The sequence below is a fragment of the Cryptomeria japonica genome, chromosome 9 (genome assembly GCF_030272615.1).
Source record: "Cryptomeria japonica chromosome 9, Sugi_1.0, whole genome shotgun sequence".
In the NCBI taxonomy this organism is placed as follows: Eukaryota; Viridiplantae; Streptophyta; class Pinopsida; order Cupressales; family Cupressaceae; genus Cryptomeria; species Cryptomeria japonica.
Genome location: NC_081413.1, coordinates 457,881,898 through 457,895,993, shown reverse-complemented (window position 1 = coordinate 457,895,993; position 14,096 = coordinate 457,881,898). Strand labels below are relative to the sequence as shown.

At 36.5% G+C, this 14,096-nt stretch overlaps 1 protein-coding gene across 1 annotated transcript in view; it reads left to right on the top strand.

Moving 5' to 3' along the window:
- Positions 1 to 14,096, top strand: part of LOC131071657 (uncharacterized) — a 47,941-nt gene that overhangs the window by 26,186 nt on the left and 7,659 nt on the right. Inside the window, exons 3-4 of the mRNA XM_058007582.2 lie at positions 8,877 to 8,926; positions 12,186 to 12,486. Coding sequence (XP_057863565.2) covers positions 8,877 to 8,926; positions 12,186 to 12,486 — 351 coding nt within the window. The remainder of the gene's footprint in view (positions 1 to 8,876; positions 8,927 to 12,185; positions 12,487 to 14,096) is intronic.

Here is a 14,096-nt window from a genome sequence, read left to right as displayed (position 1 = left end):
AAATCGTGGTTTTAGTTTGAGACAAAGTGAAAAACTCAGACTCGGCAAACCCAAATTGTTTTAAAAACTCGGGACTCGCCAAAACTTCTTGGAAAAACTCGGCAATACTTAGCAACTTTATCGAACATTTGAAAATACATTTATTTTTTAAATATTATTCAAAAACACACATTTACACCAAATTTGTATAACATATATTGATTTCCATCATATATAAATCAAAGCTTGAGTTATATACATAGCATAAACCAAAAAACAAGTGCAACATTTGAATAAGAGTTCAATACATATCAATGTATCATAGTGACAAGAGTCATAGACTGATAGACCACAAAACAACAACCTCTGAAATTCTGATTACATATCAAGTTCAAGTTTTAGTTCAATGAAAATGAGAAATCATAAATTGTGCTTACGACTAAAGCTCAAAACAGATTGTTGTTGTTGGGGGGTGGTGCTAAAGTAGTGGCAACATCCTCAACATGTGCCTCTACTGCATGATCAACCTCATGCTCTCCCTCCTCACGTGTTGCCACTTCCGCATCCCATTCCTCTCTTGCCCTCTCCAACTCACTTAGCTGCTCATCTGTAAGGAATGGATCCAAATCATTATCAACATCATCAGGAGCAGCAACCCATTCTGTTGCATATGGATCAATGTCATCCAAGTCAAGTGCTTCATGTGAATCTTGCCCTTGCACCTTCTTCTCATGCAATCGAATGTTGTATCGCACATACACAAGATCATTCAAGCGTTGTTGAGTCAACCTATTGCGCCTTTTTGTGTGGATGGTCTCAAAAACACTCTAGTTGCGCTCACAACTAGAAGCACTACAAGGCTGCGATGATATGCGGATGACAAACTTTTGAAGATTAGGCGCTGTGGCACCATAATCTTCCCACCACAAATCTGCAAAGATAAAAAATGTCATTTATAACTTATAAAGATTTTAATAATCTTAAAGAGAGAAATAAATGGTAAAATAAAATTAAACATATGTTTTTTTTACTTGGTCGTAAGGTGTCTCTCCTACGTTTGCAATCAGGTGAAGAAAACAATGGCCCTATGGCCTTCTTATAGCTTTGCAACTCATCAAGTATCAGGGAAGGTTCTCATCATCAACTAATCTCCGAATGCATGTGTCAAGGCCAATTCTAACTTCTGCATCTGCTCTGAAACTCGGGGAGTAAAAAAACTTGGGATTCAAGAAGTAGGCAGCAGCATGAATGTGTTGGTGGAGTTGATGGTTCCACCTGCGATCAATTATGCACCATATGGGTTCATACTTGGTCTTGTTTGACGCATACAAGTGTTGAATCGCCTCTTTGGCCTTATCCATGGCCTCATACAGATACCCCATGGAGTTATGATCCCCATCCACCATTCGTAGCACCCTCACCAACGGTTCCGACACCTAGATATTAAAAAATTTACAAAAAACAGCAGATTGTAATATTAGAAAATTAAATAATAAATCATCAATTAAAGTTTCAAAACTTACATTGATGATCTCCTCCACCATCTTGGCAAAATTAGAATAAAAAATGGCAACCACAACCTTCTCTGCTTCAGGCTTTGTAGCATAAGGACTCTCCGACCATCTTTCACTTACGGACATCCGCTTCAAGTTGGGCAATGTAGCAAGTATGCTTTGCAAGGTGAGGAAATTGGTAGCAAAGCGTGTGACCCCTGATCGCGCAAGATCCTTACCATCAGTGTGCTCTCTCATAAGATTCAAGACCCATGTGTGATTGTAGATGTATTTGGTGATATTCCTTCCATCTTCAACCACTTTCTTTACCCAACTTAGTTTCCCTATGTCCTCAAGGAGCAAGTCAAGACAATGGGCAACACAAGGGCTCCAAAATAATGTTGGATGTCTAGCCATTAGAAGTTTGCCGGCTGCCACATATGCAGCTGCATTATCAGTCACAACTTGTATGAAATTCTGCACTCCCACGTCCATCACCACCTCATCCAACATGTTGCACAAGGTCTCTGCATTCTTCACTTCATTGGAGGCATCAATTGATTTTAAAAATACTAACTGCCCCCTTGAAGCAGCTAGAAAGTTGACTAGTGTCCTATTCCTACCATCCGTCCACCCATCAGAAAGAATGGTTCAGCCATTCTTTCCCCAAATACTCCTTCTCTCTTCCACAAGTGCATGAGTGTTTTGGACCTCATCTTGCAATAATGGTCCACTAATCTCATAACGACTTGGGGACTTGAACCCCTTACTTGCCACAGTCAATGTGGTGACCAATTGTTCCCAAGATGGACTAGAAACAACATTGAACGAAATATCGTTGTAGATCCAAAATCTAGCACATGCTACCTTTGCTTGTTGGTGAGCCTCTTTATTCCATGCAGTGCCTAGCATTCCAAGTTGTGCACCAGGAGTGTTACGTGGAACAAAGTAGTTTTCCATATGGCTGCCCACACTTCCCATTCCTCGTATCCGTGGCCCAAGGGAAGAACTAGATGCCTTCACATTTGTATGTGACCCTATAGAACTCAAATCTGCCCTTGGGGCTGCCATTGCATCTATTGTTCTCTTTTTTGTTGCCTTCCTTTGATCATACGCTTCAAGCGCTGCTATTGCATCCCTTGTAGCCTCTTCATTTCTTACATGTTCTGGTATCTCGACATTCAATCTTTGCAATGTGATAGTTGAACCTATTAATGCCACCTTTTATAAATTCAGTGCAATGGTTACAAAGGACATCTCCTCGTTTTGGACCTGGTGTCCCATGTTTCCAACAAGGGTCTCTCTTTTTGCCACCATTTTTAACTGTAGAACTAGAAGCTATTTTCTTTCAAAAAATTGTGGAAAAGAACCTAGCAAAAGAGAGAGACGACATTTAGAGAACAATAACATTGTTATTCAATTATTACATTCCTATAAATCCTATCAATTAACTATTAAGTTTATCACTGTTATTTAACAGTGATAATAAGTTTATACTATTATTTAAAAATAACAGTCACTGTTATTTAACAGTGATAATAAGTTTATTATCACTGCTATTTTCAACAACAGTGATAATAAGTTTATTACCACTGTTATTTAAAAATAATATTGATAAATTGTTAATAATTTATCACTGTTTTTTTAAATAACAATGGTAATAAACTTATTATCACTGCTATTTTTAAATAACAGTATATTAAACTTAAAAAAAATTAATATAATAAACTTAAAAAAATACTATCAATAATATCCCTACTCTTAAAACTTAGAAGATAAAAATTTAAAAATGAGAGAATCGTATTTAAAAAAAAATTGAAATGCTTGTCTGAATCGGGAAATTTTTTGTAAAAACCTGCTATTGTGCTCCAAAACGCCTAGATTTCTTCTGCAAGCCTGCGATTTGTGCCCTAAATGAGCCATTTTTTGCGTGCGATTCCTTAATCTCAGTCACGTCGTTTTTTTTGGCTCTCGTCATGGCGTGCAGAGAAATAAAATACGACGTGTTTAGTTTTTTTTATGTAATACCTAAACTCAGATTTGACTTTTTACCGTCGGTTTATTGGTCGCGTTTTGGCGATTTTCGGCAGTTTTCACGCGGTTAACTCGCCGTGATTTTTTCATAAACCCGTCGCCGAGTATAAGTGCAAGTGACTTGCGCTCGGCTAGGGCACGCAATTACTCGTGATTTTTTCCAAAAATCGTAGAGTTTTACAAGCTTGGTTTGAGAAGCTGTTCTTGGCATCTCTGGCTACAGGGAGGCATAGTTTTGTTTCTCAACATTAGGTTGGATGAATCTCAGTTTGTTTTGGTTTTCTTGGTCATTTCTAGAAGTTTTCCAGAATCAGGGAGGGTCTCAGTAGTAGGCTCATTTTGCAAAGCATTTTGAAGAGAAGGGGGCAACTTTCTCTTTGCATTCTTGACCAGAAGGGGGCAGCCTTCTATTCATTTGTGACCAAAATACTTGCAGATTGTCTTTTGTAGGGTAGTTAGAATGATGACCATTAAGGGATAATATTAAAATATTGTAATGTTTCTTTAATGGTCATCTTAGTGAGTTTAGATTGTTTCTAAATTAGTTTTAGTTAACGATTGTTTCATTAAGAAACATTGTCTTTGTAAATCTATTTAAGGAGCCTTTGTCTCCTTTGTTAAATACATCAATTTACCATAACACAATTGTAGGAGACTTTCAACCATAGTCTCCCACGCAAAAGGCACTGACTCCCACACAAATAAAACAAAAACACCTTAAAATTTAAAGTTAAATGCAACGGGAAGTTGGAAAATAAACACACCATAGAAGGGAAAATAGGAGCCAACACAGGGTAGGAGTCAACGCGAGTTAACAAGACCACAAGTATTTGCCATTTGGCTATTTGTAGTTCGATGCAAAACTCAAAAGATATTCATATTTTCTATATTCTTGTTGCTGTTCTTTTAATCCTTTTATGTAGACTTTGCGGTATACACAATGGGGGTGAATTCTATTAGTCCTTGAGAGTGGGGAATTTTCCTATGATATACATTTTCTTTCTTCATTCTTGTGAGTATGTCTATATCCACAATCTCATATATATAATCTATATTGACATTCTCATATGTATAATTGCATAGAATAGGAAACGGATTAGCAGTGTTGAAAGATTCAACTTGTTGGGTTCGACCGTTGCCTTCAATTTCCTTATACACTTTATCTATATTCATATTTAGTTTTACAAATATACACCTATTTTCAAATTTTCTATAAATTATTAAATTATATTAAAAAAATTGTTGTCTTCAAGTACCCTTGTCTCCTATTTTGAAAAATAGTCATATTGGTACTAGTCTATAGATTCTGCAAGTACCACCGTCATGGTGCAACCTTGGTTTGGAATGGTTGACTTGGGATACCTTCGTTACTATTTGTGTATTGAACAAAGTTCCCAGACTCGGACTCGGCTCTGACTCGGCAAGGCTGACTCGACTCGTGACTCGGCTCGGACTCGGCAATGACTCGGCAAAATAAGAAAACCCTTGAAATTTAGAGATTTTTAACGATTTAAAACTTGTTTCATACACCCATTATTGAATTAAGCTTAAAGACACTATAACATCATCAAATAGAAGCTAATTTGATCACATACATAAACATACATCCATCACATGCGTAGAAATGTAAATTGTAGCTGAAGGAATTAGAAAACATAGATATATAGAGTTATAAATGTTGTCCAATGTATATAAAATCCATGACTTCAAATGTTCCCAAACATATATGTAACTGTAAAGTGTAAACAAAAACAAGTCTATGGCTCAGGCTCTGGCTCAGCCTCGTCTATCTGCCTCCTAGAAAGGCATCTAAGGTAGGTCCTGGATGACTGAGTAGCCATAGTCTCTGCCTGTGATGTGCCAGTCTGAGTAGCCATAGGTGTTGGGGACGAGGGGACGTGTTTCCGGGACGGGGGGACCAAGGGCCTAAGTTTGGGGACGAGGGGGGTGGCGGGGTGGTGGTGCTGATATAGTTACACATATACATATAGTACTTGAAAAACTAGTTTTGAAAAGATGTATGACAGTAATACAGTATAAGAATTACATTTTCAAATGAGACTATAGGAAATTTGAAATACTAAATCTAAATACCAATTACCAAGATTTCTAAGTTGTGTTGTTATATGGAGCCTAATCAGAGTCAGAGGTTAGATTTTCCCTACTTCTATCGGCGCGGTTTCCCCCTATATTTTTCAACGGGGGTTTGGGGGCAGCGCCCCCAACTTGGGGTCAAGGGGCATCGCCCCTTGCGAGGTCAAGGGGCAGCGCCCCTTGCGCGTTCCCTGTCGCGATACAGGGCGGGGTCGAGGGGCAGCGCCCCGCGAGGCCAAAAATACTTTTATTATTTTCTAAAGGTGTCGGGTGTTATAAGAAAGGGAAATGGCGAAAAAAGTCATTAAAAAATGTTATGATTTTTTTTTTTTTATATTGCACTTTATTAAGTGACTCCAGCCGGGTCACGACCCTCAGACTCGGCGAGTCAGGGAATGACTCGCTTGACTCGGCGAGTCAGGCGAGTCACACCCTCTGACCCGTCCGAGCCCGGGTCAGGGTCACCGTGACCTGGCAGGGGTCACTCGGCCCGCTGACTTGCGTGACTCGCGTGACTCGCCGCGAGTTAACTCTGGTATTGAAGTAGTTCAAAAACCCAAGTATATTTTCATCACTCAATAAAAATAAACCCAAGTATATTTTCATCACTCAATAAAAATACATTGGTGAAATTTTAAGCAAATTTAGAATCATAGACTATAAACCTTTGAGTACTATGATGGGGCAAAGTTTGAAATTGAGGTGAAATGAAAGTTTAGAGTTTGTAGATGCAACTAAATATAAACAACTTGTTGGATGTTTGATCTATGCAACGACACTAAGACTAGACATCTCGTTTGTTGATAGAGTCCTCTCCAGATTCAAGTAACAATTTGTAGAAAATCATTGGGTAGCACCCAAACGAGTTCTTTGATATCTTAAAGGAACTAAGAACTATGGACTCAAACACTCCAAGCCACAATATTTTCAGTTAGTTGGATATTCAGATTCAAACTATGCAAGTGACTTGGAAAAAAGGAAATCTATTTTAGGTTTCATAAAGCATTTGGAATTGATAGTCATCTCCTGGAAGTCAAAGGAGTTAGTGTCAGTGCTCTCATTAGTAGAAGAAAAATATGTGGCAGCTTCAAAGTCAACAAGATAAATTTTATGGTTTGGAAGGCTTCTTGGAGATTTGCAGAAGATACAAGTTCTTTCACCACCTCTAATAGTTGACAATACTTTTTCAATCAAAATGACAAGATATCTAGTCTTTCACAATTGAACTAAGCACATCAACACAAATGTCATTTGATTCAACATCATGTGAAAGATGACAACATACAACTAAAACATTACTAAGCTGTAGAACAACTAGCTGACATTCTGACCAAAGCAATCAGGAGTGAAAAAATTTGAAAAATTTAGAGCCATGTTTAGTCTCATGATCTATGTCCTAGGGTTTGCCAAATTTATCACACAAAATTACAAATTTTGTAAACTTTAAAAGAACCCCCAAAAATTGTTTTAGTTCACAATACAATTTGTACACAGAAGGCTTAGGGTTTTTTCATTGTTTATTCTATGAATCTTTCATGTGAGAATTTATAGTCTAGGGGTGTTTATAGGCTATGCCTGCAGTTCAAAGGTGATATGCTCACTATTGAGTTCATTGGTTGCTCAAGCCTTCTTGTTGCAAAGTCTAGAAGCAAAGACAAGTGATGTGAGTGTGGCATGGGAAGCAAAGAGGAGTGACCATTGTGGGCAGCTGGAGCCCTATGTATGGGCTATATATTTGGGGGTGGTGGGGAGAGAGGAAGGAAAAACTACCATATACTTGTATCCACCCAACTATCTATTTGCTGAAGCGACATCGAATAGGATCTTTCATCTTGCATTTGTTTCGATAGAGTAGCTATTATGACTGGAGTAGCTAATCAAGTTCATTGATCCGCCACTTATCACGGACTCATTGAGGTTAGACATTGTAAGAGACGGCTATAGTTGGTAGAGATAGGCATAAGTGAGCATTTTTCTTTTTTTTTTTTGTTTTATAAAATTTAATACATTGAATTTAAAATGTGACCTTAGTTTTATTTTTTTATCTTATTTTTAATTTTAAATTTAATACATTAAAAATTTAATATTTTAAAATATTTAATTTATATTTGTAATTGTTCACATATTTAATATATAAAATTCAACATATTCACAATATTTAAATTAAATTTAATATTTTTTAATAGATTTTTTAAGCTTATAAAAGTAGAAATTCATGACTAAATCTATTAAAAATATTTAATATTTAAAAAAATCTGTAAATTTATATTAGTTGAATTTAATCATTTATGTGTGAATTTTATCTTTGCCAAACATAAACATCAACCTTGTGACATAGCTCACAAATACCCCTATGGATTAAGGGGGGCCGTAACATTATTGTTCATAATCCAAGGCTTATGTATTAAATGTAATAATATTTTATTACAAAAATACAATAGAAGTTCAACAGTCATCTTGAAGATGAACTGAATGGTCGTTTCATATTGATAAATATGTACTTAGTAACATATTTTGAAGTTAATGAGAATTAAGTTTTGGTCTCTTAATTTCAAATTCAATCGCAGTACATTTCGTGGCCTGACACTAGGATCTTAACCTGCTCCAACACTAAACACGGCAGGAATGTGCAAAACTAGAGTGCATACAGAAAAGTCTAAGAAATAAAACCACAATGAATTCACATCCACACAATTTTTTCAGACAGAATATTTCTGGATTCCTTCAAATACTTTTTTTTGTTTTTTGTTCTTAAAATTAATAAAAAGTATTAATCTGTCTAACCACTGTAAAATTTCCTTCTTTTTTGTACAGAAAAAAGGTTTACATTCTTTGAGAGCTTCTTTTCCAAAGGTCAAATTTGATTGGTCCCTATTGCTATTTGTAAAAAATACCTATTCTAAAACTGTTTTTCTTACTTTGTAAGAGAATTTTCTTTACAGCTACTTTTATTATTATCTAAGAAAAAGATAAAAATTTCCAGCTCCAGATGCTTCACACAGGACAGTAATGAATTAAAAACTTGACACTATAAATGACCTTCAGTAATGGAGCTAAGCAAAATGTATGTTTGTATGTTGTCAGTTTTGATGTTTGTATTTACATGCTTGTGTATCTTTTAATTGAACGCTGCAAATTATTTACTGATTCCATACTTCATTGACTGAAATAAAGGAGAATTATGAAATATTTACTGCTTCTTGTCTGATTCCTAATACTTTGTAAAATACACCAATGTTTGTTCTATATTTTGACAGATTCATTGTTATCATGCAGATTTTTGAAAGAGCAATAATATCTTCAGATGCTTATGATGCCCAGTTCAGGTATTACCAGATCTCTGTGTAGTTATTGGATATGCATTTAGCCCTTTCCAAATCAGTTACAGTTTTTGTGGTTGGTTCTTACTGTTAAATTAATCTTTCATTATGTCATTTGAAGATGATACCATATCAAAGCTTTCTTATCTTTTTCTATAGGTAAGGTTCAATAAATTCAGGTCATACTCTAACACATGGATTTATTAATATCTCAGATACCGATTCTTTGCCAAAATGCCTGGGTCCGGGTTCTGATTCTTGCCCGGTCCTGGTCCGAGCCTGGTTCCTCTTGGATCCCTCCCGGGTCCTTCCCAGGTGGCTGGGTCCTATGTGGGTCCGGCGACGCAAGACCCATAGAGGATCCAGCCACCTGGGAAGGACCCGGGAGGGACCCAAGAGGAACCCAGGTGGACCTGGGAGAACCAAGGCCCATGGGTTCCCAAAAATGGGGCCCACGGGTCATAATGGCACAAAAAACAATAAAAAAGCACATAGATGGCTTGTAATTTGAATTTTTATTGTGTCATGACATTTTCACATTTTGAAACTTGAATCAGTTGAAACTCGAATATTATCTTTTTTGCAAATTATGAATATGATATTAGTTATTACATTTACGATATATGAATATTTATTGGCATTGGCAATTATGGATTTATGATTTATGATTTATGATTTATGTATGGAAAGTCACACTGTATATTTCCTATTTGTATGGATTGTATCATTGTAATAATCAATAATGGTAGTGATAGTTTATAAATTATATTATTATGTTTTTAATTTTGATGTTTGAACATATATATATATGTGTGTGTGTGTACGGACGTACTTGTACCCAAGGAATTTTTTTTTTTGCTGAATCCGTGAATCCATACCCGTACCCGAATTGGTAACTTAGATTAATATTATGACACTTGAAGATTATAGCAATTCCGCCCACTCCACACACACCCCCCCCCAAGGTTCAGTATGGCTGGGTATGGCCATATATATACGCACACCCATACCCATAATTTGCAAAAAAATAAAAAGAAGAGAAAGAATTGAAAACACATAGTAATAAAGATAATTGATAAGTCAATGCTATATCATATATGTCAAACCATTACAAAATACTAATTAGTAAATAAATTCAATAATCTTCATCTTGCTTTTCATCTAAAGCATCAAATTTATTACTTGTCTCATTTGAACCACAAGCAATTGCAGTGCTACTCCATTACCTACATCTATATAAGAGCATCCTCATCCTCTAAAGTGACTATGGCAAGCCGTACAACACATGCATCCAAATCAGCACACTCAGGGTTTACATCCCCAATTCTTTGTCATCCCTTGCTTGTAGTCAGCTTGCTTATGTGACAGGAAGGGGGTGAAGAACATTCATTCCTAAAGGCATTCTACAGATCAACAACAATCAGAAAATCACAAAAACACCGTCAGATGGATCAGCAAGATGAATCATTTCCCATAAGATAGAGAGCAGCAATCACGAAGGAGACAATTCCAGTTCATCATAGCATATTTCTAGTTATCAAAAATTATTATTACCAAAGCCTATATTCGGTGGTATACATGATATTTCTGCCAAACATTATCTTATATATATACATGTTGCGTATGCATAATGGAGAATGCTTAAGTATATGTTCATATGATAGAATATAAGGTGTGCTTGATTGTCTGAAACCCACCTTGTTGGAAGGGCCTGGGGTGTAAGCAAAAAGGGTATAAGAGGGCTAAGTAAGTAGGCCATCTTAGAGTCGACCATAATGGTTCTCATGGCTAGAGGGCACTTACATAGAAGAACCAAGGAACCCCCATACAACCTCCACCTGACTCCGCAAGATGGCACTTGTCTTTAGGAAGATGAGACATTGATGTGGAAAGTGGGTACAAGCCACTAAGCAAGCAAAGAGGGCTCTGGCAGACATCCACTCTTGGGCTTAGTCTAGAAATGGCTTTGGGTGGACCTATCTTGTCTCTTCCTCCAAACCCTAACATGTTTGTATAATATCATTGATGATATATGAATATGAAGTGATCATGTCTAACCCTAATAATTGGAAGTTTGAATATATATATATATGTGTGTGTGTGTGTGTGTTTGTTATGTTGTCATGTAGGAACCAAATCCAAAAATCACAATGTTTAAAGAGATATTCTACCAGGTAAGATTTATCCCTAACCCTAATTTATTGCAATAGTGATTCTAGGGAAAATTCTAGGGCAAACTAGGAAGGGGACATTACAGTATGTTAACTTTGAAAAATAAAACAAAAATAGAAAAAACAACAATATAAGCCTAGAATATATTTAAAGCAATTAAAGAAAGGAAAAGTCAAAATTTCTTTAAAAAAACTAAAAATCTTCAAATATTTTTTGAAAAAACATGGAAAAATATTAAAAAAAAATATGAAAAAAATCTCAAAATAAACCTACCTTTGATTAATAAATCTCTTTTGTGCAAGCTAGTTCTCTCTTGTAGCACTTAACGAGCACACTCAATGCCTTGCAATCCTTCACCTTTGTTAAAAGCACCGGCATGCTTCAAGAGTGAAGAATGGCAGATTGAAATGATATTGGGAGTTTGCCTTGTGTTTGTCAAATGAGATGTTTTGTGTTACATCATCCACATTTAGAGTATCTAATGATGTTTAGGTTTACTTACAAGCTAATAAACGTAAGTTTCTTTAAAAAAAAAAAAATAAAAATTCTGGGCAGTTTATGGGCACGTGTTTGCTTGGGTAGGATTGGGTCTTGCTTGGGTACGTCCAGGGCACAGCCCTGCGCTCTTGGGAACTCTGGGTATAGATGGCAAGATGGGGTACCCAGGATGGCAGGGCTGTGACCTGGGTGTACCTGGGCCAGATTTGTGTCTGTTCGGTATGGGTACAGTGACTATTTTAGTAGAACCTGGCAAGATATGTCCACAGATATATATTTGTAATTTACATCTTAGATTTGACAATTGTAGTTGCTCTCTGTTTCATGTCTCACAAATTTCTTATGGTAATCTCTTTGTCTCAAGGTTGTTATCTCCTGCTTACATGTGTATTGTTCATATAACTACTTCACAATTAACAGTGATAGTCTCTTTTTCAAATATTTTCATTGCTTTTCTCAAGAAGGCTTCCCAATCTAAGGATAGATTTCTTCTTTTATTCATGCATCTCTGTAGCTGTACAGTATCAGGTGGCATGTTGGATTACAGGGTTTTATGATGCATTTTGTGGAAATCATTAACTGCATGATTCTACAGGCAGCTTATTAAGGAGGGAAAAGAGATTGAGGACACGTACTGGGAACTTGTCATTAAAGATATTCAAGATGCATGTGAACTGTTTGAGCCCATTTATAATGAAACAGGAGGAGCAGATGGTTATGTCTCTGTTGAAGTTTCTCCCAGGCTTGCTCTTGAGACAGAACAAACAATTGAAGCTGCTAAATGGTTGCACAAAAGAGTCAATCGCCGTAATGTCTACATAAAGATTCCAGCAACAGCAGAATGCATTCCTTCCATCAAGAAAGTTATTTCTCTTGGTATCAGTGTTAATGTTACCGTGAGTCCCAATTCCTTTTCTTACCAATTTTCAATTGTTTCCCTTGATTGTACATTTTGGATTTAAATTTTAATCCATTTAAAGTTTTAAACCCATGCTTGAGACATTTGTCTTTTTATTGCCAGTTGTGATTAATTTACAAGATAAAGACAGCGGCTTCTAACTGTAAATGCCCAAATGTACAATAGTTCTCACTGCCCTGTTGGACTGATTACATCAAAAACTTTTATCAGCGTATGCATTTCTAGAAAATAACTCAACTAGTTTCGCCTCTCATTTATAAAGGATATGGGTATAGACTGTAGTGTAATGTTCCCTATTGGGACTTTACTTGATTTGCTCTAGAATTCCCAAATGAGGTATGGAATATGTTTGGGAATGTAAATTGTCAACTTAATATCTTGATTTAGAGCCAAGTGCTTGAACAATATGTAAAACTACTGTATAGTTTATTACTTGTAATTCTGGAAACTTATCCCTTGATCGGATGTCTAATGATTATCTTTCTTTGATCAACTGAATATATCTTATCTTCTGCTTAATACATTCATTCTTTTAATACCACATAAAATTGTGAAGTCTTATAAATAAGACAATTTTCTGTATATATATACTTATTTATGACTATCTGATCTTATCTGATTTTTGTCCTTCCTTCAGTTAAGCTCTGGATATACTTTTCAATCTGGATTTTATCTTCTCTTCTGATCGCTGTAATTCCTTCAAGTCAATGCTGATTCCCCTTGGGGTCGATATTAACTTTTATATCTTTCTATGGGATGAAAAGGCACGACTCATCCACGGAGGTCTGTTTGCAATTGAGATGTCTTTTAATTTCATGCCCCTTGACACTGATGGGGAGGGGTTCTCAAAGAGAGTCACACCTTACTCAATTGGTAGCTGAACGATGTTTTAGTGGACTCCTATCACTCTTCACTTGTCCATTAACAAGTCAAACACTTAGTCTCTCTTGGAGTGCTCCCTATCAATTTGTGCTCTTAGCTGCTCAAGCATGATTGAGATTCACAAGGGTAAATCCAACCATTAAACTATCCAACTCTCCAACATGTACTTGCAGGGGTTTTAGGGGGTGTCTTATAGGTGTTTCAATTCCAATCAAATGATTCTTCAACTGGTTTTTCACCATTTCCTCATCGCTCCCTTTTTCTCCTATTTTCTAGGCCTAGTAGCCCTAGAGCCCCAATTAGCCCTACCTTACTGGTTTGTGGGCAATTTCTCAAAATTCTCTCAAAGAACCTTCCAACACCTTTGGTGATCCGAGTACCCTTTTGGGAAAACTTTATGATCCACTAGGTTAGGTAGTCTGGTCTGTCTGTATTGGTACGGATCTTAAAAATGGCATTTTTAGAGGGTTTGGGACTTAGCAGTCTTCTCCAATGGGTTTTGTTGCTCTCTCCACCCTGTCACAACTCCACCTTTTCCCAGAGGCTCTGCCACACATCACACTTTCAAGCCAAACACTTGGCACATTCACAACTCTTCATCCCTGCAAGCAAATACAATGTTTTCAATCATTTTCCTAACCGGGCTATGAAAGAGCTCGCCTAGGAAATGATGGCAAGTTGCTTCCAAACAACTTCCAAGCCATT